The 26,168-nt window shown below is 51.9% G+C and overlaps 2 protein-coding genes across 3 annotated transcripts; one reads left to right on the forward strand and one right to left on the reverse strand.

Moving 5' to 3' along the window:
* Positions 1 to 1,960: 1,960 nt before the first annotated feature.
* Positions 1,961 to 16,983, forward strand: TAT (tyrosine aminotransferase). 2 transcript variants are annotated; one of them, XM_056136310.1, is made up of 12 exons: positions 1,961 to 1,980; positions 4,361 to 4,596; positions 4,754 to 4,858; positions 8,936 to 9,003; positions 9,849 to 10,007; positions 10,655 to 10,793; positions 11,166 to 11,218; positions 12,170 to 12,322; positions 13,046 to 13,174; positions 14,056 to 14,139; positions 15,114 to 15,212; positions 15,718 to 16,983. In XM_056136310.1, exons 2-12 carry the CDS (start codon positions 4,368 to 4,370, stop codon positions 15,856 to 15,858), a joined length of 1,359 nt encoding a protein of 452 aa, XP_055992285.1. In that variant the 5' UTR covers positions 1,961 to 1,980; positions 4,361 to 4,367; the 3' UTR covers positions 15,859 to 16,983. The 2 variants fall into 2 exon arrangements, with proteins under 2 accessions (XP_055992285.1, XP_055992284.1); XM_056136309.1 differs by lacking the exon at positions 1,961 to 1,980 and adding an exon at positions 3,639 to 3,737.
* Positions 16,984 to 21,721: 4,738 nt separating this feature from the next.
* CHST4 (carbohydrate sulfotransferase 4) lies at positions 21,722 to 22,888 on the reverse strand. Its single transcript, XM_056136137.1, has one exon. The coding sequence runs from the start codon at positions 22,886 to 22,888 to the stop codon at positions 21,722 to 21,724; it is 1,167 nt and encodes a 388-aa protein (XP_055992112.1).
* Between the last annotated feature and the right edge of the window lie 3,280 nt (positions 22,889 to 26,168).

Below are 26,168 nucleotides of genomic sequence, written 5' to 3' on the forward strand. Positions count from 1 at the left end.
TTCTGATTCTTCTCTGTAGGTTTTGTCCACACGGACAAATAGTCACAATCTGATTTAAAGCTTCACGGTGTGCAAACTTTCCTAGAGAAATGAAAACTTGGATTGCCACAAAGACGTGGATGCAGATGTTAGTAGCAGAGGGACAGAAGCTGTGACAGCGACAGCCCCAGGGTCCATCAACCCAAGTACCCATGAGGGAGGATTCTGTCCTTCAAGGGAACAAAGTGCCTTTACTAACCATAGCACGGGGAGCTTCTTACACAACCTTAGGTTTGTGAAATGAAAGATGTGTCTCAGACTCAGAAGGTCACAGCCTGCATCATTCCATTGACATCAAAATCCAGGAAGATGGCAAAGCCATCGAGCAAGAAAATTGCTGATTAGCTGCCAGGGTCTGGGAAGGTGGGAATGAGCGATGTCTCCTTCATGGAGATTGAGCTTCTGTCTGGAGAATGAGAGGGGTTTGAGATGAGAGGATGGTGATGTTTTCAGTGTGTTAAGAATATACTAAGCTCAGGACTGGAGCAATAGCACAGTGGATAGGGCAATTGCCTTGCATGCGGTCGACCCAAGTTTAATTCCCAGCATCCCATATGGTCCCCTGAGCACTGCCAGGAGTAATTCCTGAGTGCATGAACCAGGAGTAACCCCCATGCATCACTGTGTGTGACCCAAAAAGCAAAGCAAAACAAAAGAATATATTAAGCTCATAGAAGTTTCTTCCTTCAAATGGTGAGAACATGGATGTGTTTATGTGTTTTTATGTGAATTTTATCTTAACCCCCCCCCCCAAAAGTATCTAGACCAAGGTCCAATGTGTGGGAGAAAAAGAAGGCCCTTAGGAGAGGTAGGAAGATGCTTCATTGGTGAGGTTTCTCTTGCATGCAGGGATTTTGTTTTAAACACAGCCTGGTAACAGGAAAGCTTTTAGAAGAGAATGCTCTTGGGCACTGGCAAAAATCTGTTCTTTAGAATAATAACCGGCTCTCACTCCACAGGCTGCTGCTCCAGGGTGCTGCATCTAGCACGCTCAGCAGTCCATGACAGAGTCTTGCCTGTGAAACGCACAGGCCCTAGTGGTCATCTGCTGGCTTCCGAAAGGAAGAGTGACTCAAAGCATTTCCTTGCAGGTGCCGTGGCTCTGTGTGTCCCCACCTTTTGAAACTGAGCGGTCCTGAGCTCAAGAATTCAAATCAAGAGTTCCAGCATCACGAGATGCATGCTGAAAGTAGACTATAGACTGAACACGATGGCCACTCAATACCTCTCTTGCAAACTACAAGACCCTGAAGGAAAGAGTGAGCAAAAGGGAATTCTCTGCCACAGAGGCGGATTGGGGAGGGGAGGATGGGGTGTGTGTGTGTGGGGGGGGAGGGCTACTAGGATCATTGGTAGTGGAGAATGGGCACAGGTGGAGGGATGGGTACTCGATCATTGTATAACTGAAACCCAAGCACGAAAGTTTGTAAGTCTACAACTGTACCTCATGGTGTTCCACTAAAGAAAAAAAAAAGAGAGAGAGTTCCAGCATCAGAATTTCAATTCTCCCTGCCCCGGCACAATGCTCTGCCAGCTCCACTGGTGAGACGAGCTGGCAACACACAGCATCCCAGGAGTGGGAGAGAGAAGCCCCAGCCAGGCCCTCTCAAGCTCCGAGATGTGGCTGCAGAAGGAGGAAAGGGTTAGCCCACTGGCAACTACAATTACGGAATCACTGAAAAGCAGATGGAAGAAAGAACTTGTGCAATAACTCTCTACTGATCAATGCTCAGAAGACCTGAGCCCTTAACCCTTGCCAGCTTCTCTTAGCTCTTGAGTGATGAAATCTTATTTGTTTTGTTTTATTTTGTTTCTTTTTTGTTTTGGAGACCACACCAGGCAGAGTTCAGGGGCTATTAGGGCTCAGTGCTTCAGAGTCGCTCAAGGGGATGTCAATGCTTGAGCCTGAACCTTCAACTTGCAAATACGACACTTGACCCGGTGAGCCACCCCTCAGCCCAGAGTGGGGTGTCTGCAGAGGTGCCCAGGAACATTAAGATCTCGGCATGCCTGCTTCACAAAATGGTTTCGATCTCACCTCAACTCCTTTTCTCCCCATTGTTCCAAGGCCGGCCAATATAAAGAACCCCACGAGGTTGTTTTTGGTTGCCTTGATGAGCCCCCTGAGTTTGGAAGATATTTGTTGGGTGGTCCTGAATATTCTTCAGCTGTCCAGTTTGTTCCCAAGGAAGTAGGACTTGGTGGACTGATGGAGAAAAAGTCCCAGGATATAGGAAGGAAATAAAGGTGTTTCAAAGAAGTTATAGGGCAGGAACCCACGCGTTTGCCAGGAGAAAGACAAACAGGATGATCTGACAAGGAATGCAGTGAAAGGGGAAAGCCATGATCACTCTTGTCCCCAGAGTACAGAGAGAAGGACAGAGAAGGAAAGAAGTTGAGGGAGATGAAGGGATGGGCAGGAAATCAAGGACTCAGAGATATGGGTGGTGTCAAGGAGTACAGCTAAATATCCAAACCACACAGCCCACACACTCCACACATGAAGTTCAAACTTCAACAACCAAACTTAAAAATTGGCCTGTCAAGGTGGCAGGCTGGGGCGTATTGGGGGAGGCACCCCGAGGACACTGTGGAGGGAAATTATCTCTGGTGGGGGGATCGGTGCTGGAACATTCCATATCTAAAACTCAACTGTGAGTAATTTTGTAAGTCATGGTGTTTTAATAAGATTTTTAAAAATATGAAAAAGAAACTGTAAGTTTGTGCATCTCTCTATTACCTATGCAGGAATGTGTGTTCGTGTGTGTGTGTATGCATGTATCTCTTATGTATAATGATATGTATATGTGTGTTTGTATGTGTATGCTTGTATTTATTTTATATATATATCTATACTTGTATTCCTGTGTTTATCATCTGTGTATTAATATATTGTGTATGTCCATGCCTATTTTCTATGTATGAATGTATTACACATATATGTCCATGTTGCATATATGTCCATGTTGCATATATGTGTACATTGTTATACCTATGTTCTATGTATGACTGCATTATATGTGTGCATGCATATATCTGTGAATGGATGTATAGGTATATAGCTACTACATATAAATACATGTATGTACATTTGTGTAACTTCGGTATACTAATTTGCCTATGTATGTGTGTATGTCTGCATAGAAGATACCTATCTTCTATGTCTAATGTAGGCTTGTTCTTTGTATGTATCTTGTATGTATGAATGCGTGTGTGTGTTTGTGTATTTACCTATCCACTATGTCCCTGCCTATCTGGGGACTGTGTAGAATTGGCGACCTGGGGCCTGTAGCGAGCAAGGAGGCAAGAGGACCCCTCTTCTTCACACTGACTCCCTCTGTCTGTTAAAAATTTGAATAGACTTATTTTGAACTAAAAAAAAAAAAAGAACACAGTGAAAGTTATCCACTGTGACCTCCCTACCCCCACCCCTACCCTGGCCCCTCAGAAAAGCCTCTCAAAGAGTTAACAGAGAACTCCAGATGTTTGAAGTGTGGACAAATTTCTGACGTGGGGGAGGCGGGAGGGTGTGAGTGGAGGCGGGGAGGAGGACCTGGTCGCGCCCTGGGCCAATGGCATGGACAGCTCAGGCCCAACGCCCATCAGCAGAGGCTATTTCAGGAGCTGCAGGGGCCTGGGCTACTGTCACTGTCCCAGCCGAGCGGCACCCAGCGCAGCCTCTTCTCCTTTGCTCAAAGGTAAAATCCCGAGCCCCGGGCTGTTTGCTTTTCCACTGACCTGACATTTCCAGTGAATTTACTTTTTCCCCACCGGGCACCAACAAGCTTCTAGGAGCTTGTTGATGTTTACTCTTCCCAACAGCATCCCTTACACTTAGTACTAATTAGATCCTTGGTTATAGTCAGTGACACTAACTAGTACTGTTACTAACCTACTAACGTGCTCCTGGCGGTCTGCACCCAGCCACGTGGGCCTACGTCTCTGCTGGGAGCAGGACATGGCGGGGGCTCTCAGCATGGCAGAAACACAAAAGCTCTGATGTTCTGAAGCCTTTTGTCTTCTCCTCTGGGTGTTACTGTGCCCATGAGTGAGCTTGAACTGTGACCAGGAACACCAAGGTCCAGAGGTAGCAAAATCCATGGGGCCTCAACATACATGGATGAATGTTTGTTGAGGGAGAACGAGCTGTGGGAGAACGAGCTCGGCTCTGCCTCCCATCAGGCCCACACTCACCTTCTTCAAGCAGGGAATGAAGGAGTTTGGGAAGAGATTTCCAGGAAATGAGCCAACTCCCCGGGTCCCTCCTTAGTTCTGGAGGGTGTTGCTCTGTTCTTAGGGGAACTTCTGCTTGTTTCCACAGGCTCAGGATGGACCCTTACATGATCCAGATGAATAGCAAGAACAATGTCCCCTCTGTCCTGGACGGCAACACGGGTGGGAGAAGCTCCATGCTGGGGAAAGCCAAGGGCAGGAAGGCCAGGTGGGCCGTGAAACCCTCAGAGATGGCCAACAAGACTTTCAACCCCATCCGGGCCATCGTGGATACCATGAAGGTCAAGCCAAACCCAAACAAAACCACAATCTCTCTGTCCATCGGTGAGTTGGGGGCTCCATGGGATGGTCCTTCCTCTCTCCCCCCCCCCCCCAAAATCTTTTGGCACGGCCTCAAGAAGGTAAGCATGGAAGGCGAGTCTGAGTGTTGGGTTCCTCAGCGTCATCCCTTGGTGATTCGCCTTTTTTTTCCCATGTAAAGGGGACCCCACTGTGTTTGGAAACCTGCCCACAGACCCTGAAGTCATTCAAGCCATGAAGGATGCCCTGGACTCGGGCAAATACAACGGCTATGCCCCCTCCATCGGTAAGTGGGAGCGCTCTTCCAAAAGGAAGAAATTTCTAGCAATTCTGCTGGTTTGCAGACACACCAGTCCTAGGGAGAGGCTAAGCTAGGATGATCATTTGGGTTTTAGGAGATCTGTCTCAGGGCACTTAAGACTTCAAAATCTAGGGGCTGGCTGGAGCCATAGTCCAGTGGGTAGGATGTTTGCTTTGCACGCAGCATCCTATGTGGTTCTTCCCACAGATCTAGAAACAAGCCCTGAGCACTACTAGGTATGGTCCCCAAACAAACAAACAAACAAACAAAAAACAAATCCAAGACCAAACCAAAATCTAGGGGCCAGAAAGATAGTCCACTGGGTGGGGTGTTGGATGCATTGAATTATCACCTGTATAAATGGAAATAGCCCCTCATTTTGGGTTTTTTCCCACCCCTTCTACATGTTAAAGATTGATTTTTATTATAATTCTGATCACATTCCCAGTGAGTGTAATTGTTTCAGATTAGAAAGATCAAAAAGGTGACCCGGAACAATAAGAACGCGTCTCTGAAAGGAGTGTTTTCTTTTCTTTCTTTCTTTCTTTCTTTCTTTCTTTCTTTTTTTTTTTTAGTGAAACACCATGAGGTACAGTTGTGGACTTACAAATTTTTGTGCTTGGGTTTCAGTTATACAATGATTGAGTACCCATCCCTCCACCAGTGCTCATTCTCCACCACCAATGATCCCAGTATCCCTCCCACCCCCCATCCCCCCATCCCACCCCGCCTCTGTGGCAGGGCATTCCCTTTTGTTCTCTCTCTCCTTTTGGGTGTTGTGGTTTGCAAAAGAGGCATTGAGTGGCAATTATGTTCGGTCTATAGTCTACTTTCAGTATGCATCTCCCATTCTGGGAGGATCCTCCCAATACCCTTTATTTGGTGCTCCCTTCTCTGTCTGAGCTGCCATTTCCCCTAGCATTTGCATCTGGCCTCCAAGTCATGGAGTAAACCTCCTGGTACTTATCTTGGCTATTCTTGGGTGTTAGTCTTCTATTTTGTTACTTTATGCTCCCTAGGTGAATGCAATTTCCCTATGTCTGTCGCTCTCTTTCTGACTCATTTCACTTAGCATGATACTTTCCAGGTAGTAACACTTGTATGTAAATTTCATGATTTCATCTTTTCTTGTGATGTATTCGATATGCCAAACACAGAAACAAGTCTCACAATGTTACTGGGCCCGCTCGAGCAAATCGATGAACAACGGGAGGACAGTGACAGTGACATCTTTTCTAATAGCTACATAGTACTCCATTGTGTAGATGTACCAAAGTTTCTTTAACCAGTCATCTGTTCTTGGGCACTCAGGTTTTTTCCAGATTCTGGCTATTGTAAACAGTGCTGCAATGAACAAACAAGTGCAGACGTCACTTCAACTATACTTTTTTGCCTCTCTGGGATATATTCCCAGGAGTGGTGTTGCTGGGTCAAATGGAAGCTCAATTTCTAATTTTTTGAGAATCATCCATACTATTTTCCAAAAGGGCTGAACCAGTCGGCATTCCCACCAGCAGTGAAGGAGGGTCCCTTTCTCACCACATATGCACCAACACTGGTTGCTTTTGTTCTTTTGGATGTGGAACAATCTCTGTGGTGTGAGATGATAGCTCATTGTTGTTTTAATATGCATCTCCCTGATGATCAATGATGTAGAGCATTTTCTCATGTACCTTTTTGCCATTCGATTTCTTCTTTGAGAAAGTTTCTGTTCATTTCATCGCCCCATTTTTTGATGGGGTTGGATGTTTTCTTCTTGTGGAGTTCAACCAGTACTTTGTATATCCTTGATATCAACCCCTTGTCAGATGGGTTTGGGGCGAATATCCTGAAAGGAGTGGTTTCTGTTGGAAGAAATTGTTGGTTTTGGTTTTATTGTTTGTTTTGGGGCCTCTCTTGGTGGGACTTGGGGAACTATATAGGGTGCCAGGACCCAAACCCAGGTCAGCCAAGTGCAAGGCCTTACCTGCTGTACTATGTCTCCAGTCCCTCTATTCAACTTTTTCAACATTTCGGTCAGGGAAGTGCGTCTTCGCCCTTCTCTCAGCAGGGCGGTTCTCTCCAAACATTCCTGGGCGCGTGTGCTTAACAAAGAACTACAGGATCTCCACTGTTGGGATAAGACAGATTTTGTTCCTCTGCTTGCTTGGGGCTGTTCTTGGTGAGGCATTTGGGGGTCGCTGCAAGTAGAACTCAGGGATCCATGGGGCACTGGGGATCGAACCCAGACTTCTACACTTCCGCCCTTGCGCTGTCTCCCCAGATCTTAAAATGGAATTTCAAAAAACATATCCAAGAGATCTCAGGGGCATGATTTAAAGGTTGATTATTTCTATTTCATGCGACAAAAATTCAAAACCGAATGAGACTATTTTAGCTATCAAACACTGACCTATATGCAGAGCACTAGGAAACCAATTCAACCTGAAAAACCAAAATGCAGTTTCATTCAACAATGCTATGGAGGAGATGAACACTCGATGCCAGAGCAAACACAATCATGGCTTAGTAAAATGTTCTCCCTTCTTATTACAAGGAAGTGTCATTGTATATTTAAGACTCATCTCTACCTTTATTAAATTCAACATGATGAAGTTTGCCTCTGGCCTTGCTAACTGAAAACAATCTACTTGGAGGGCAATTTGGTAAAATCATGGTTTAGATTTGGTTTAGATTTGGTTAGCAATTTGGTTTAGATTAAAAGGTAAAAGGTAAAGGCCCTCCCGTTGATTGTCGATTTGCTCGAGCGGGCCCAGTAACGTCTCCATTAGAGACTTTGTTGTTACTGTGTCTGGCATATCGAATACTCTCGGTAGCTTGCCGGGCTCTCCGAGAGGGGCGGAGGAATCGAACTCGGGTCGGCCATGTTGGCCGCTTGTAAGGCGAACGCCCTACCCGCTGTGCTATTTGGTTTAGATTTGGAATACCAAGAAAGCTTAAGTGGACCCAGTGTATTAAATCCACTAATTACAGCTTTTTGCACTAATTGCACCGGGGGTGGAGTGGTGATACAGAGGGTAGGAATTTGCCTTGCACGCTGCAGACCTGGGTTCAACTCCCAGCATCCTATATAGTCCCCTGAGCACCACCAGGAGCAATTTCTGAGTGCAGTCAGGAGTAACGCCTGTGCACCGCAGGGGGTGACCCAAAAAGCATAAATAAATAAATAAAGTACATGCATCAGGGAGTATTTACTATTCCATCAGGCATGGCAGGGAGTGACTTCTCTGGCTGGGCTTTTGCCTGGGGCAACAGATTAAGCAACTTAATTGGCCTTGATTGCCAGAGGCTGAGATGGCTTGGTCTAGAGCATTACTCCAACCTTGCCTCTGCCCTAGAGTTTAAGGACAGCACTCTGGCAGCTCTGTCCTCCTCAGAACAACATCTGCCTCCCTCAGCCACCTGCTTTTCAGGGCACCAAGGCGCATTCCCTCAGCTTCTATTTAACCCTTGCCTTTCCTAATAAACTTTGTCACATGACTCCAAGTCTACGGCCCCTGTGGGTGGCTAAGTCTCCACCCTGCTGTGCACCTGAGTCTTGAGCACTGTTGTCCCTGACCTGAGGAACAGTCCTGCATTTCCTGCAGTCCCCGTCGTTACCAGATAGCTACAAAGTGGCCAGAGAGGTTGTACAAGGGCTAAGCTTTTGACTTGCTGGGGGCGGGACCCTGCTTCAATTCTCAGCACCGCATACAGTCCCCTGAGCACCACCAGCTGTGATCCCTGAGTCCGAAGCCAGGAGGAAGCCCAAGCCCCCATCCTGCCCACCCAATACAACTTCTGGGAGAAGTTTAGGAACTAAGTCCTGCGCTGAAAGGAGAATGAAACCTTCTGTAGTCACAGAAACCGACAGGATGGCGCCGAGTAGTTTGTAGTTTGGAGAGTCCTTCTTGAGCCTGCTATAAAATTGTGAAAGAGTGAACTGATCTTTTCCAACAGTGGCTGCAAATTCGACTGAGCATTTGTGCTCTGGGTGGGGACAAGGGGGCCCTAAAGTCCTGGGGAGCCCAGAGTCTGACTGTTGATGAAGCTTCCAGCTTTTCCTGTGCTTCTTTCCTTCAGGGTACCTGTCCAGCCGGGAGGAGGTCGCGTCGTATTACCACTGTCCTGAGGCGCCCCTGGAAGCCAAGGTGAGCCCCAGGGCCAGTGCTGAGCAGTACAGGGGCTCACCTCTATCTTTCCCTTATTTCCTTCACACTGAGGAAAGAGTTTTAATGAGGGTTGGGGTGTGTCTGTGGGGAGGATGGGGGGTGGGTGATAGAAGCGACAGTCACATCTCTGTAACCTCTGAGGACCTTCTGTACATAGGCTGCCATTAGCGATGACGTTCAGTGTCATTACCACCCGTTGTGTCTACCTTACCTATCACAAGGGACCCAGAAGTCACCCAGAAGTCTGGTTCTCTGTGAATGATCATTCAAAAACAGTCATGCACAAGCAACAAATACTTAAGATTCTTTAGCATTGGATTAAAAAGAAAGAAAAGTAGCTTTTTTGTGTCGCTGTAAGATCATCCAATGGGAAGACAGGGGTGCTGGGACACGAGCAGTGGTTGCCACAGGACAGCAGAGCCTCCCCTCCATTGGCTGCTGGGCAGGAGGACGCTTCTCAGCACCCTGGGGTGCTGTGCCTGGATTTCAGAGACGAGTCAGGCCTTTTGATCCTAGTCAGAAGTCAATAATCAACACCGCCCTCCCCTCCCCACCAAAAATGCAAGGTTGTAATTGTTTCTCACGCACATCTGCAGAATCAAAAGACAACTGGTCCTTATAACAGTAATTTGTTTCTTGTAAGTGGACCACGTTTTTGTGTTGTGTTGGGCCTATTTATTTCTTTCCATCTGGGCTTCGACCTGTCCTCTCACCTCTCGCTCACAACCCATCAGCGTTCACCCTGCTCCTGACTCACCATCACTCCAGCACGTTCTGTAGTTGCCTTGGTGCCCGTGACCCAGGACTTTGGCTTCCCTTCACAGGATGTCATTCTAACGAGCGGCTGCAGCCAGGCCATTGAACTTTGTTTGACTGTGCTGGCCAACCCAGGCCAAAACATCCTTGTTCCGAAACCCGGCTTCTCGCTCTACAGGACCTTGGCTGAATCTATGGGAATTGAGATCAAGCTCTATAACTTATTGGTAAGTGACTTTAATTTTGAATCCAGGTGCTTGAGTAGGATGGTGTAAAACTATACATCTTAGCAGATTGTATAAAAACATACGTCTTTTTTTTTTCTTTTTGGGTCATGTGATGCACAGGAGTTACTCCTGGTTCATGCACTCAGGAATTACTCCTGGCGGTGCTTCGGGGGACCATATGGGATGCTGGGAATCGAACCTAGGTCAGCTGCGTGCAAGGCAAACACCCTACCCGCTGTGCTACTGCTCCAGCCCCACATCTTTGTTTTTGATTGTATTTGGAGCTAACAAATACAACCAGGATGTATTTGTTAATACTCCCTGCATTTCCCAGTGATGCTAGGGGTGGCTCCTGGTTCTGTGCTCAGGTGATACTCCTGGCTCTGTGCTTAGAAATTACTCCTGATGGAACTCAGGGGACCCTTTGGGATGCTGGGGATCCAACCCGGGTCAGCCGCACGCAAAGAAAGTGCCTTACCTGATGTACTATCTCTCCGGCCCTGTGAAAATATACATCTTCCACCATCCTAGCAGAGAAAGATCTGAAAGTGGAGAGGGAAAGTTTAGGCCACAGGCACACTGATTTTTATTGATCACACCTAAATTTTTCAGAATTACCTTAGTGTCCCTCCTTTCTTCCTCCCCAGCCCAACAAGTCTTGGGAGATTGACCTGAAAGAACTGGAGTCTCTGATTGATGACGACACAGCGTGTCTTGTGATCAATAACCCATCAAACCCTTGTGGCTCAGTGTTCAGTAAAAACCATCTCCAGGACATTCTGGAGGGTAAGTCCAGCAAGAGATGGAAACAAGCGAGGAGACGGGAATAGAATCCTCTCGCGATTTCCTGGAAGGAGCGAAGGGCCCTTTGCTAAATCCCAAGCCTAGGAAAGCGTTGGGGGGGTTCAGGTTGGAGACCTAGTGAGTTTTGAGCCCCAGAGTGTAAGGACTGGCCTGAGAGGCAGAGAAAAAGGCAGTTCCTGACCTTCAGCCTCATCTGTGACAGGGACGCCGAGATCTAACACAGCTGAGACACTGGACAGATCAGTGCCTTCCCCAGGAAGAGGGGCAGAGCTGGTCTTGGTTGAGGAGGAAGACAAGTTATGCAAATGTGGAAGTGCCGGTTAGAAATGACTCGGGGCTTTATTCTTTCCACAGTGGCTGCCAGGCAGTGTGTCCCCATCTTAGCTGATGAGATCTACGGAGACATGGTAAGCAGCGCACGGAATCAGTCGCGTTCTCTTGGTTCCCACACATCTCATGGGAACTTCCCCATGGACCCACTGTGCATGGCCGGCTGCGGCGCCGGAGCCCTTGAGTCCAGCAGATCAGTCTCCCTGCATGTCCCACAGGGGCAGGGTTCCTGTTTCCCCAGACTCCCAGGGCTATAAGGGTTAAACATTATTGGGGTCCACTCGGTGGAAAATCCTGACTTGACCTGACGGAAAGGTATTTTGGGGGAATCTGCTCTCACTTAGGTATTAGATTGGTGTGTGTGTGTGTGTGTGTGTGTGTGTGTGTGTGTGTGTCTGTGTGTCTGTGTTGGGGGCATTGACCCGCTAACATAAGCAGTGCCCCATAAGCAGTGCCATGCCAGATTCCCTTGGGGGTGTCACACGATAAGGGAGAGTTTGGGCCCTTGAAATTTTTCTTCCTGTTCTTGTTTTTCTTGTTCCTCCTCCTCCTCCTCCTCCTCCTCCTCCTCCTCCCCCTCCTTCTTCCTCTTCTTCTTTTTTGTTCATTTGTTTGTTTGGGGGCCACTGGGGGCCAGGGCTTACTCCTGGCTCTGCACTCAGGAATTACTCCTGGTGGTAATGCCCAGGAGACCCTATGGGGTGCTAGGGACCGAACCCAGGTTGGCCACCAACAAGGCAAATGCCCTCCCCACCGTATTATCACTCTGGCCCCTAAGGCCCAATTTCACGTTTAGGCCAGCGATTCACTCTCTAGCGGTGCCCACCGCTCCCCCCCCCCTCCCGGGGTTGATCCTACACCAGGATGGGGCTTCGTGTCCTCACTTGAGGTTTTCTTTGGCCCAGACCCGAAGCAGATGCCATAGCTCTGTCTGCTCCACTCAGAACCTCTTGGGGTCTCCCTCCAGCTTTGGGGTCCTGTCAGGTTGGAGGATGCAGGAGACCCTTGCAGCAAACATTTCTTCTCAGGTGTTTTCGGGCCCCAAGTTCGAGCCGCTGGCCCGTCTTAGCAGCAACGTGCCCATCCTGTCGTGCGGGGGGCTGGCCAAGCGCTGGCTGGTCCCCGGCTGGAGGCTCGGCTGGATCCTCATCCACGACCGAAGAGGCATCTTTGGCAACGAGGTGAGAGCCGTCCCATGCCCACAGCTGGGCACTTCCTCTCCCTGCAGGGTCCTCGGCCTATAGAGTAAGGAGGGTCCCCCGAGTCCATCCCCCTCAGAGTCCGTTTCCTGGAATCTGGCTCGTGAAGAAACTGCTGCCCCTTGAGTAGGCCCATGTGGGCTGCGGGAGGAGGATCCTCGGAGCAGCGGCCCCCCAGCCCTTGATAGTCACAACATCCATCGATGTCTTGCAATGCCTATCTGAGCCCAGCGTTCAGAGCAACTTCGTTCTGCAGCTGAGGCAAATGAGGCCCAGGAAAGTGGGTGGGTTTGCCCAGAGCCACACAGCGGGCATGCGCCGTCACGCGAGGGGACACGCAGGTGTGTGATCTGAGCGAGTCATGTGGCATCATCCCATCCCCAGGGATGAACAAGCTGAGAGGGCCATCAGGGAGCACAGCAGTTCAGGAGCCTTAGGGTGCAGCTCACCCGGCGTCTGTCCCGGGAGGCTCCAGCACTGTGTGTGTGGGGGGGGGGGGGGGGGGGGCGGGGCACAGCATCGCACCCTTAGGCCCTCACATGGCACTTTCACCAGGTTGGACAAGATTCACTGGTTGGGCCCCCAGGCCTCCTGAGCACTGCTACCCCCCACCCCCCTCCAATAAATGAAAATAAAAGCTATATATAGAAAAAAGTGCTCAGAGAGGAGTGAGAGGCCCCTCACGAGTCCGTTGGTGGCTTGCAGATCCGGGACGGGCTGGTCAAGCTGAGCCAGCGCATCCTGGGGCCCTGCACCATCGTCCAGGGTGCCCTCAAGAGCATCCTTCGCCGCACACCTGCTGACTTCTACAAGGACATCCTTGGCTTCCTCAAGGTGGGTCGGGGCTGCCGGGTCCCCAAGTGTCAGAGAGGGCCAGAGTGCCAAGAGGGGGGCCAGGGGCTTTTTGCCGTCTGGGTTTGGGGGCCACACCAGGGTTACTCCTGGCAGGTTTGGGGGATCATATGGGGTGCGGGGATCAAATACAGTCGGGTGTGTGCAAGGCAAGCACTTTACCTCTGGCTTCTCTCTCCCCACTCAACACACACACACACACACACACACACACACACACACACACACACACCCCTTCTCTCCCCCAACACACACACACACACACACCCTCCCTCCCCAATATACACACACCTTCCTTCCCTCAACACACACACACACACACACACACAACTTTGCTCCCCCAACACACATACTCATCTTCCCTCGCCCCAACACACACCACCCTTCCTCCCCAACACACACACATATACACCCTCCCTCCCTTCCCCAACACACACATATACACACACATATACATCTTCCTTCCCGAACACACACACCTTCCCTCCCCCAACACATACATATACACACACATACATACCCTCCCTCCTCCAACACACACACACACATACACACCTACCTTCCCTTCTCCCCCCCACAAACACTCTCCCCCCCCAACACACACATGCTTTGGTTTTGTTTACTCTTCTTGCTGGACAAGGGTTCGAGAGGAGGCTCCCAAATCCAGAGGTGGCCTCTGAGCCCGCATCCAAACTCAGTCCCTCTCAGTTTTGAGGACCCTTCTGTCACTCAGGGAGAAAGCTCGGGGTGCCAGCACAATTTTCTGTGTTGCTGCTCATGCCAGGGGAGCCCTCGAGACGTGGCCCAGTCCCCCACCTTCCCGACCGGCGCCCCTTTCACTCCCACCCCATCTTTCTCCGCAGTCCAACGCTGACCTCTGCTACGGGGCATTGGCTGCCATCCCAGGCCTCCAACCCGTGCGCCCCTCTGGGGCCATGTACCTGATGGTAAGTAGGAGTCGGCCCGTGGTTGGGGGCTAGAGGGAGTCCCTTGGCACTGTGGCAGCCTGCGAGATTTCTGAGCCAGTTTAGGAATTTCTCTGTTCTGAATAGACCTGTGGGTGGGATTTCACCTCAGTGTTCAAAGAACTGTGTGTGCTCAGCTCCCTAGTACAGGGGCCACCGGCGATGGAGCCTGGCTTCCTTGGGCTTTTGAGGGGAGTGTTTGGGGATACTGCTTGTTTTCAGAATGATGGCAGGTTCCCACTGGCATTTTGTAGGTAAAGCATAGCAAATTTCTTGCAAGGATTGTATGTTTCTATGCAATGAAGAATTCCCCAGCTGATAACACCTTTAAAACAAAACAAAACCAAACCTTAGGGGTTGAAGTGATAGTACAGCAGGCGGGGCATTTTCCTTACATATAACTGACCTGGGTTTGATTCCTGGCACCCCATATAGTCCTGAAGCACTATCAGGAGTGATCCAGGATGCAGAACCAGGAGTAATCTGCTGCTCAATGTGCTCCCCAAACCAACCAACCAAACAAAAATCAAGCCCAGGGGCCAGAGAGATCGCTCCAAGGGGTCAGGGGCATGCTTTGTATGCAGGGGTCCCAGTTGGAGCCCCAAGAGCCCCAAGCACTCTTGGGAGCAACCCCTGAATACTGAGCTGGGAGTAACATCTGAACCCCCCTCTCCCAATCAACACACACTCACACATAATCCCACACATATCCCCAGGTCTCTGACATTTCATTTGTCGGCTTCCAGCATGAAACCCTCTGATAAACTGAAATAGCGGCGGAGCTCGGCCCGCCATGCCCCGGGATACATCCCCGGGCGCCTAAGAGCCACTTCCCTTAGTTTCCAGCTGCAAAGTCCCGGGGATCCTCCGATGCTGCCTGCGCCGTCACCCCTGGTGCAGACTGTCTCCTGTTCGCTGTCCTTCTCATCAGTCCCCTCCTGCCTGCTGCCCCATAGGTCGGAATTGAGATGGAAAATTTCCCTGAATTCGCCAACGATGTGCAGTTCACCGAGCGATTACTGGCCGAGCAATCTGTCCATTGCCTCCCAGCCACGGTGCGTGTGAGCTCTTGCAGCCCTTTCCTGCACCCCTGCCCGGTGCTGGCCTTTTTTCGGCTTTTCTGCCCCCTAATAGAGCATATTCGCATTCAGTAAGACCCAGGGGAGCTTCCTGCACCCCCCCCCCCCCCCCCCCGGGCACAAGCTGTTCCCTCCTGCCACGGGAGACACAGCCCAGGGGGTAAGGCATTCGCCTTGCATGTGGCCGACTTCTGCTGGGTCCCTGGGCACAGTCCCCTGAGCCTCACAGTGGTCAGGACCGTGACCCCAAAACAACCCCAAAACGCCCCGCCCATCAGCATTCACGTAGCCTCACCGGAAGACAGGCCTGGGTGGCCAGACTCCAGGGGGTGGGGCAGGCTGTCCTCCCTTAATTCCCACCATGAGGCATGAATTCAGCCCCAGGCTGAGCCCTCCACCACTTTCGGACAGCTTCCTGCCCCTCGCCCATGACCTGGCCCTGGGCCTCCATTCTGGGAATGACAAGCTCTTCTTTCTGCAGTGCTTCGAGTACCCCAACTTCTTTCGGGTGGTCATCACAGTCCCTGAAGTGATGATGCTGGAGGCCTGTGACCGCATCCGGCAGTTCTGCGAGCAGCACTACCAGGGTGCAGAGGGTGGTCATGAGGACTGCGACAAGTAGCACCTTGTCCCCCGGATGTGTCCCCTGCAGGCGGGGCGGGGAAGGGGCCGCTTCTCAGGGAACCAGGCACCCAGATAGGACAGGGTCCCCTCAAACACTGTGCCAAAGGCTCGGAATTACTCCTGCATCCCCCTCACCCCCAGCCACACTCACAGCCACGCTCTGAACCCGCTTCTCCTCCGCCCACTGCTGGAAGGCCTGGCACCCGTCCTCGGTGACCCCCCTCCCCCCACCCACCTCGAGGTCAGAGTTTACTGGAAAGGAGTGAAGTTTACCAGAGCGTTCATAGCCCAAGGCCTCAGCAACGCCCAAAGGGCTGAGTGCAGCTGGAAGTCTGGGTGCGATCTCCAGCGCTTCGTGGTCCTCTGGGCAAGGCTGGGACTGACTCCTGAGCACAGAGCTGGGAGTAGCCTGTGATGAGAACCACTGGGTGTGTCCCCCAAACCAATCCCTTCCCCCTAAGACGAGAAAAGGACAGGAAACCCTTCAGGACAACAGACACAAAAGATTGACAGAAGTTGGGTCTGCCTAAACAGTCACTGGTCATCAACATCTGCTCAGCCAAGAACACGCGTCTGTGGCCAACTCCAGAGTCCCAGCTGAGGTCTGGCCTCTCCACAGCGAGCTCCCCTCGTTCCACAAAGCCCCCTTTCAGCTTCCCCCCGCTTTAAGCAACAGTGACATAAAAGAAGTTAGGGACACATAGATTGGCCCGCGTATATGCTTACCAAACTCTTCAGGAAGTTTGAGAGGTCCCTTAGAAGAATATTTTTATGGATTGTCCTTGTACACAATTACTTGGTGATGCAAATAAATATGCTTGAATTGACCAACTTTCTACATTTAGATATGCGTGTATTAGGTTTTCTTAATATTAGGGGGTGTCAGCAGACTCCCCTCCGAGCTAAACCGCTGTGAGGACCAAACGTGTCTTCCCTTGTCATTGTTCTAAGAATCATTGTTGCTTTGGCTGTGATGTTGATGTTGATTTATTGATATATATTATATTAGCTTTTCATATGTTTTCTAAGAAACATTTATATTGAGAAGATCCTTTATTTTGCCAAAGGCATAAATTATTGTTTTTTCTTTTTTAAAAAATAAAGTATACTAAGTTTGTGCCTCCGTTGTGTTTATTTTTTTCCCCTCGAGGGGAATTTCTCTATCTCATGGTTTTGCACACAGCTGACCCCAGCACCACAGATGGTCCCCTAAGCCGTGCCAGGAGAGATCCCTGAGCAAAGGGAGGGGTAAGACCTCAACGCCACCAGGTGTGTGCCCCAAACAAAACAAAACAAACAAAAAACACAAAAAGGAAGCATTGGGGGTCCGATGCCTGCTTTCCTACCAAGAAGCACTCTCCAGGGCACTGGCTGAAATCCCTGGCCATGAACTTTTTGGCCGTCCTAAGTCCTTGAACTTGTCTAGCTCCACCATTCACTCTGTGTGTGTGTGTGTGTGTGTGTGTGTGTGTGTGTGTGTGTGTGTGTGTGCGCGCGCGCGCAGGGGTTGGGGGGTGGAGTGAGCCTGAGCGGGCAGTGGACTCAGAGAATGATCGGAATCTAGGGCTTCTCCTTGGGGCGTTGTCCCAGTGGATCCCCTTGGCATAGTGCCCACACCTCCCTCCCTGTAACCCAGAGGAGGGGCCGGGCAGTTCCCTTGCAAGGTTGTGAGGGGAGGAGTAAATAAGCCCTTCAGAGACGGGAGATGCCTCACCAAGGGAGGTTCCCTTATCTCCATGGGAAATTTGGGTCTCCACCCAGCCAGACTCAGCCCATCTGATTCCTGTATGGAACGTAAATGTCAAAATGCCTCCTTCCAGTTTACTCTTGGTTTCCCTGAGCTCACACTAAAACCTGCGCTTTCATTTTCTTCCAGCACTCAAAAGGAATATATAATGATGGAGATGGAAAAACGGGTTTCTGGTTCTGGAGCAATAGTACAGAGGGAAGGGCACTTGCCTTGGACCTGGGCTCCATCCCCAGCACCCCAGAGGGTTCACCAAGCCTGTCAGGAGTGATCCCTGAGTGCAGTCAGGGATAAGACCTGAGCACCTCCAGGTGTGGCCCCAAACCACAAAAACAAATAAAAAATATTTATATGTGTTTCCATATGCCAGTGTTTCTGGCTGTGCCTCCCTTCTGACTTTCCTTTCCTTTTCCCTTCCCTTCCCTTCCCTTCCCTTCCCTTCCCTTCCCTTCCTGTCTAGTCCTGTCTCTTCCCTTCCCTTTCCTTCTGCCCCCCCATTCTATTAGTTTGCCCCCTACTTTGGAGCTGTGGTTTCCCCATGTACTTGATTTTCACCTATGCTATCCCTTGAGGCATATGGTCTTTGCTGAGAAACTCTGCCATACGCCCTTCTGCCCGCGACCCTCAGCAGTTATCCCTAAGTAGTTACGGTCTCTTCATGACCACCTCAAATACACACAAGCCCCCATCGTTCCTCTATTTCTCTGCCATTTATTTTTGCACATGTGAGGTACGTCCTTCATCTGTTCCTCGATCGCTCAGGCTCACATGAGTTTCCCAGGAAACTATAATATGCATAAACCGTTCCACTGCTCAGTCTTGGCAGGGCCTAAAACCAGACCCCTGTGCCTTTTCTTTTTATCTTGGTTTTTGGGCTGTACCCAGCGGTGCTCAGGGGTCATTCCTGTTGTGCTTGGGGACCATTTGGAATGAGTGGAGACTAGCTGTGTGCAACACCGTTCTACCCCTTTGACCCCCCCCCCCCCCGCTCCACTCTCTCTTTGAAGCTGCCCCCATCGCCAGCTGATGGACAATCATCCCAGCTGACAGGGATTCTTCGCCGATAAAGCTCTCGTTCTTGTGATTTTTCTGGGATGGAAGCAACGTGTGCTCGCGGGCATTGCCATCTTTGCTCCTCATGCCCCTCCTTCTGGTGCACCTTTTCTTCTCCCTAAGAACCTAACCTTAGAGGGGGTTCCTAGAATTCAGATTATTCCACGTGCATCTAAACATGCTAGGAATTTCCCCTGTATCTTTTCTTTTTTTCTGAATGAACCATTACTTGGCTTCACAATTTTAGCTTTCTCTGGCATTGGAGAGACACCATTTCTGGGTTTTTCGGGGGTGTGGGGTGGGGGGAGTGCCCTGGCAGTGTTATGGGACTCGTTCCCATAATTCCCAGCTCTGCCATGTGGCTCTGACAGTTTAGCGCTCAGCAGGGTGTGATACTGCCTTAGGCAGCTGTGCTGAGCCACCTGAGAGAGTCACACCCAGCAGCTGCTTAGAATCACGGGGCCACTCCCAGCACGCTGCAGTGTAGGGATGTCATGCGGTCATGGGGTGCCAGGGATCAAACTCAGGGCCTTGCCCAGCCCTTTGAGCTATCTCTCTCCCCTGCCTGAAAAACATTTCTGAGGTATTTGTCAGATCCTGGATGCTTTCAGATTGTTTTTATCTGTTTTATCCTGTGTTTGGAGCAGTGGGAGATGTTTGCATCCAGAGGATTTTTTCCCCCCCTGTGGTGGTGGACCACACCCAGCAGTGCTCAGAGCTTACTCCTGGTGCTGTACTCAGAAATCACTCCTGACGCAGCTCCGGAGACTATATGGGGTTTCAGGGATTAAACTCAGGTTGGCTGCATGCAAGGCAAGCACCCCAACCACTGTACTATCGCTGTGACCCATACCCAAAGGAGTTTAAAATTCTTTGCTCTGGGGGGAGGTTAGCAGGAAAGATGGCAGCATGTGAACATTCCAGCAAAAACCAAAGAAAGCATCCAAAGGTTCAGCTGTGGGCCAAGAAATCAGTCTGATGTAGGCAGGCAGGCAGATTGGGAAGGGCCCTTCCCAAGGCGATGGCAGTAAATCTCCTGGGAAGCAACAGCCCTGACCTCATGGAGAACTAATCGGCGCCAGTCCACCAGTCTGTGACAGACCCTACGGAGGCTGAACCCCTACAGGGATGACAGCAGAAGAAACAGAGACCAATTAAGAGATTCACCAGGAACTGCAAAGCTGTTCCTTTGACACCGGACCAACCCCCACCTCCCCAGAAAAACTGCAGACTAGGCGTCCTTAAGAATATGCACATAAAAACCTGCCTTAAAGGCCATTTCAAGGCTTCTTCACCTTTGGGGAAGCCCGCACTGTCCCTTTCTCCTCCCTTTCCAAACCTCCAAATAAAATGTGTTTTACTTCACTGCTTGTCTACTCCTGAAATTCTTTTCTGTGAGGCGAGATAAGAACTCCAAAAACGCTGGGTAAGGCTTGGGACTGGTTTCTCCTTTCCTGCAAAGAGCAAATCCTTGCTCCAGCCTGAGTCTGTGGCTCCCCGAAAAATCAGGTGGTGGGATCAACTCCTGTGCCTGGCAGACCAAGCAGACTTCAGGTGTGGCCTGACGGCCACCTAGTGGGACTGGCGGGGCTCAGGCCCATGCCAAGCAGGGGCTCATCGCAGACTTTACTGGTCCTAGTCTTCCCAGTGGGTCCCGGGTGCTGGGGGCAGATGGGGAAAAAGTGACCGTCTTTCTCCTCCCTGCTTTACACAGGTCACCTAGAGGGGCCCACGGACATCAAGACCAAGTGGCAGGGGCTCTGGCTGGCCCTGTGAGCTCAACCCTGCCACAGGGGCCCCCAGGCCATTTTCTGTGCCCTCCCTCCCTGCGCCTGAGCGTGTGAGACGCTCTTTGTGTGTGGGGTGCCCAGAATCGATTCCTGGGGGTAGCTCATACCTTCAGCTGCAGGTCAGCTCTTTTCTACCCCCATTGGTGGTGGGAGTGGTGGTGGGGTGTGGACCACCCGTGGCAGTGATCAAGGGCTATTCCTGATTCTGTGCTCAGGAGTGACCCCTGGAGGTGTCCAGAGAACAATATGCAGTGCCAGGCTCTTAAACCAGGTTCAGCTGCATGCGAAGCAAGTGCTTTGCCTTCTTTGCTACCTCCCCAGACCCTCCCTCTATTCTCCTTATTTTTTTGTTTGTAGTAAGCGGTACCTGGCAGTTCTCAGAGCTCTCCACTCAAGAATCCCTCCTGGCAGTGCTCCAGGACCTTTTGTAGTGCTGGGGATGAAACCGGGGCTGGCTGGGGGCCAGGCAAGCTCCCTGACACCTGCACCACCTCTCCATGCTCTTTTCATTTCAAACAGGGCAATCTACGACTCAGTACTGACCAATTAGACTTGGATGAGCCCTGGACACCACTCATTGTCACAGCATCCCCCACCCCCCCACCCCCCAGTGACGGAGAACAGCAGAATATCCAAAGCCGACTGAGAAAAACGATCATGTTCTTAAGTTAGAATCAGAGAAGTGGCAGTCCAATGAAAGGAACCCTTCCAGAATGTTCGTGTAAATAGACCGTAGCTTGCTAGGTCAAATTCTCTGCGGTAAAGAGGAAAACATGACAAAGAAGCTAACCGGACCCAGCAGAAAGCTTGCACCGTGAGGTGGAGATAGGGCACAGCTGCGGTGGGCAAGCTCCATCCCCTCTAAGCGGCCGGCCCTCCCCCCCCTCCTCCTCTGGCCCCCACCCAGTGCCCTGTAGGCCGGCCCTTCAGCACAAGAGCCATTTCCCCACGTTTCCCGTTGTCCTGCTTCCTGACAGGGACATGCGGCCAGGCACATTTCCAGCTGCTCCTAGATTCTGAGGGGCAAACAGGAGCCCGTCCTCTTCGAGGGACGTGCCTATCGGAGCCCAGGACACTGCTCTGGCTTCTCAGCTGGGCCGTGCCACGCTCACGGACCTCGGGTCTGGAGAGGAGCAGAGACCTGAAGGCTTCTTGGTTTGGACAGCCGTCTGCACAATTCCCGCTCATTGAACACCTGTCAAGATGCGAGAAGCTTCTGGAACCTTCAGTGAGCAGGACTGAGGCTGGGGCCCCCCGAGAGGGCGGATGCCTCAGCCTCTGGTGGTCTGGCTGGGAGGGGGGCCTGGGGCCAGGAGGTCCAGAGACAGGTTCCTCTGCTCCTGCTCCGAGGCGACCAGCCGGTAGCCCAGCGTGTCCATGGCCTGCAGGCAGACGTTCTGAATCCGAGCCACTTTTTCGTAGGGCAAGGCCCCGCGCCAGGCCTGGGAGACCCTCAGGGCGTTCCTGGCATCCACATTGAAGGGGTCGCTCCCCAAGCCCCGGCCTCGTGTGATGTTATACACCCAGCTCTGCAGTCGTGGCAAGAACTCCAGCCCGGCAAACGCGTACATGCGGGCCGTCTGGGCCAGCGGTTCCCTCACCAGGTCCTCATAGCGCGCCAGCAGGTAGCGGCGCCTTAGGGTGGGCGGCCAGGCCTGCGCGGCGCGGAACACATCCAGGTGGCCCTGGCAGACAGCGCGCAGCACCGAGTAGGGCCGCTCCCCCGGGGCCGCCGCCTGCCACCGCGCCCCCAGGACCAAGCGGTCGTCGTTCTCCAGCTCCCCGCTCAGGAGGGCCCGGGAGTGGAAGACGGCGCGGGGGTCGCGCACCAGGTGCAGGATGTGCAGGTTGAGCGCCGGGTCCCGCAGCAGCGGGGCGAGCGCCCGCAGGCCGAGCACGCGCACCTCCTTGACCACCACGTGGCTGTAGGCGCTGCAGGCCTCGGCCACGACGCGCGGGGGCCGCGGCTGGCACACGCGCTTGCAGAGGCTCGGGAGGATGATCTGGTCCCGGGAGAAGAGGCTGCAGGCGGGCGGGGAGCACAGCGCCGGGCTCTTCTCCCACAGGAAGAGCCCCGAGCCGTTGGCCAGCCCGGCCTCCACGTAGGCCTCGAAGACGCTCATGTCGCAGAGGAAGACGGCCCGCACCAGGTCCCGCGTGGCCATCTGCAGGCGGTGGGCGCTGCTCCCGGGGAAGGTCATCCACACGTGCCACACGGGCTCCATCAGGTAGAAGACGTCGGGGTGCTGCCCAAAGAGCTGGCCCACCAGCGTGGAGCCCGAGCGCCACGACGACAGCACCAGCACGTGCGTGGGCTGCGGCCTGGTGCCCGCCGGCTGCGAGTGGGAGCCGTGGGTGTAGCGGACCAGCAGGCGGATGCCCAGGGCCAGCGGGCCGAGCAGGAAGAGCAGGAGCTTCACCCTTCTGGGGACCGCCATCCTGCCAGAGCTCCAGCACCTGATGGGAGCAACGACAGCGGCATTAGGTGGCTCTCCCATGACCTGCCTGTTGGCCTTCTCCCAAAGAAAATGTTCCCAAACAGCCCCCAGAGAAGGCCCAGCCCTGAGTCCGCCCCTGTCCCCTGCCCGCACTCAGTGTGGTGATGCCTTGGATTTCTTCAAGATGCGTGACCTCTTTCCTCCTGGCCCCTGGAGCAACCCCGTATGTCAGTTCCTGGGCAGGGCTCTGCTGGGCCCCCAGATGACATGCAAGTCTTCACATGAGTGACAGGGGCAATGGCCACCAGCAGCCAGAGCCAGGCTAGGGCTGCCGAACACAAGCTGACCGCGGAGGCGTTGATCCAAGGCCACTCCACGCCAACCCTTCCCCAAAGAGCTTCTACTGCCGGCATCTCTGTTCCATTGTTGGTTTCCTGTTTTTGTTTTTCGGTCACACCCAATGATGCTCAGGAATTACTCCTGGCTCTGCACTCAGGAATTATTCTTGGCAGTCCTCAGGGGGCCATATGGGATGCTGGGGGTTGAACAAAAGTTGACCGTATGTAAGGCAAGTGCCCTCCCTGCTGTATTATATTTCTAGCCTCACCCCCAGACCTCCTTTTTCAGCTTTCTTTCTGGTAGGACTCTCAATGGCCAGGAGAAAAGAGTGCCTTGGTCAAACGGACCATATCCTGTCACCTGGATCTAGACACCAAGTAAGGGACAGGCTAAAGGTGTGTGTTAGCAAAGATTATCTCTGCAAACCGTACCCGGTGATGAGGTGGGTGCTCCTGAGTCCTGGGAGAAGCCTGGCAGTGAGAGAAGAGAAGGGAGAAAGAGAAGGGAGATATTGGGCCAGGGCGATGGTTCAGCAGGCTGGGGCACATGCTTTGCATTATGGATGACATCTCATGATCCCCTGAGTACTGAAAAGCCTAAGACTTAACTGTTTTAGAACTTAGCGAACTTTCCTGAATGTTCTTTTCTGGCTATTCAATTGGTGCTCAAATCCTGGCTTCCTGGGTGCCAGTTCCTGCCTGGCATTTGAGCCTCTGTCTCAGCTTTCCCATCGTCCTGAGCATCATACACACCCACCATTCCCCTGCTTATGATCTGATCTGGCATGAACTTTTCAACACTCGGGGGCAAACAGAAACCCTCACGCCTGTCCCCAGGTCTCCTGAGGTCACCTTCCCACACGATCAGTCTCAGGCTTTACATTCAGCTCAGGCCAGCTCGTCTTGTTCTTATAAGCCCCAAGGCACACTCGGCATATTTCTCTCCCCTTCGGATGTCCTGATTTTCTCCTGAATCACCCTCCTAGGATTTGGTTTCCCCCAGACTTTCCATTCATACTCACCTCTCCCCGGGCTGTAGAGATCTCTCCCACTGGGCTGCTGCACCTTCTTTCAGAAGGGAAAGTCTGGTTATACCCAGCTGTGCTCAGGAGTTACCCATGACAGTGCTCTGGGGACCGTGTGGTGTACCAGAGATTCAAACCCAGTAAGGGAGTTGCAAGCAGGCTAACTTCTGTTATCTCTGACCTGTCAGGCCTCAGCTCTTAAGGGCAACATTTTTGGCTTATTTTGCTTGTAGGTACCCAAAACAGATGAATCATCAAACATTTTTTGGATGATTGGGCAGACAATTGAGCCTGAGATGAGGTGCAGTTGTCCCTAGAGAGTAGTTAATAACGAGACCCTGGGCCAGAGGGACAGAACCGGTGTTAAGGCAGCCAATCCCAGTCTGCCTGGCACTGTAGATGACCTCCTCAGCACAGTGGCCTAATCACATTCCCCAAACAAAACAGAACAGTGATGCCTACTGAGAAATGTGGTGCATGTTCTTTGTGGTCAGTTGGGGGCCACATCCAGCAATGCTCAGAGGGCTCTACTGACTGGCTCAGGGCTTGGGGTCAATCTAGAGGTGCCTGGGATTGAACCCGCACCTCCTGCTTACAGAGCAGGCCCTCGGCTTATCAGCCTTCTCTCCAACCCTGAAGATCCTTTCCTTAAACACACGTGAGATTCTTCAGCCTGGGCTACTAAAATGTAGGCACCCCGCCGAACTGAATGCAGAACCAACACTCACAGCCAAAAGGAGAGGGTGAGGTTTGCTTTGACATGCTGCATGACCTCACTGCCCTCCTCCCAATTTGGGGGTGTTATAGAAAGACAGCCTGGAATTCTCAGCAGAGGGGGAGGACAGACCAGGGCTGGGGAGAGGACAGGAACTCCAGGGATGGGAGCTCCAGGAGCGGAGGGTGGACAGGAGCTCCAGGGCAGAGGGTGCCCCCAGGGAAAGCACAGTCTCCACACCAGGTCCGCCCATAGCTGCAGGGAACGCGGCTGACCAGAAACAGTTGTGGAGGGACGCTAGGCGAGGAGACACTGGTAGAATGCTTTCGGTTTCTGCTGTCTGAGGTGACCTCCTGGGTGTGGGGGGGAGGGAGGTGGGGCAAGATACCATTAATATGGGGGCTGGAGCAATAGTATAGCAGTTAGGGTGCTTGCATTGCATGTGGCTGACCAGGGTTTGACCCTGCATCCCATATGGGTCTCCTAAGCACCGCCAGGAGTAATTCCTGACTGCAGAGCCAGGAGTAACCCCTGAGCATCACCAGGTGAGACCCAAGAAGCCAAAAAGCCCCCCCCCCAAAAAAAAAGAAAGAAAAAGAAAGAAGAAAGAAAGAAAAAGAAAGAAGAAAGAAAGAAAAAGATACCATTTAGATGAAACACACATAAAAGAATTTCAGTTCCCCTGGGTAGTTCCAGACTTGCCTATAGACATGCAAATTAGCCCCAGAGTGCTTCCAGCCTAGTTAATATGCTAAGGTCTCATTAATTAGATGCATGTCATTAACCATCGGGAAGGGACACTTGGAGAAATGGCATCCCTGGTAAGTTCACCTTACTGTGCATGTGACTGGCATGCCACAATGGTGACAGTCATTGTTAGCAGTCCCCAGTGCCCCATAAGTGAACAGAAACTTCATCCGTGGGCCCAGCAGTGGAACTGGCCTGCGGGCTCAGAACCTGGGCTTCTGGCCCCAGGATGAAGAGTTTTCAATGATTTCAACCTCCCCCTGGGCTACAGGAAGCTTCTGGTGCCCAGCCTCCCCTGGAACCCCGGGCCGAGAAGCTGCGGGAAGCAGAGACTTGAGCCGGAAACCAGAGTTCCCACGAGTCGGACCATGAGGGACAGACTCAGATCCGCTGACCCATTGGGCGTCCTTATGGGAGCAGGGCTGGGTGGGAATGATGGGTGAGTCTCTGGCTGG

This window comes from Sorex fumeus, unplaced genomic scaffold (genome assembly GCF_029834395.1).
Source record: "Sorex fumeus unplaced genomic scaffold, SorFum_2.1 ptg000122l, whole genome shotgun sequence".
NCBI lineage: Eukaryota > Metazoa > Chordata > Mammalia > Eulipotyphla > Soricidae > Sorex > Sorex fumeus.

What these genes read in the sequence shown, in the direction of transcription:
- TAT (XM_056136310.1), top strand. Translation starts at nt 4,368, where the DNA reads ATGGACCCTTACATGATCCAGATGAATAGCAAGAACAATGTCCCCTCT. An exon ending in ATGAGATCTACGGAGACATG is followed by an intron (nt 11,219 to 12,169) that starts GTAAGCAGCGCA and finishes ATTTCTTCTCAG; the next exon opens with GTGTTTTCGGGCCCCAAGTT. An exon ending in ACATCCTTGGCTTCCTCAAG is followed by an intron (nt 13,175 to 14,055) that starts GTGGGTCGGGGC and finishes CTTTCTCCGCAG; the next exon opens with TCCAACGCTGACCTCTGCTA.
- CHST4 (XM_056136137.1), bottom strand. Translation starts at nt 22,888, where the DNA reads ATGGCGGTCCCCAGAAGGGTGAAGCTCCTGCTCTTCCTGCTCGGCCCG.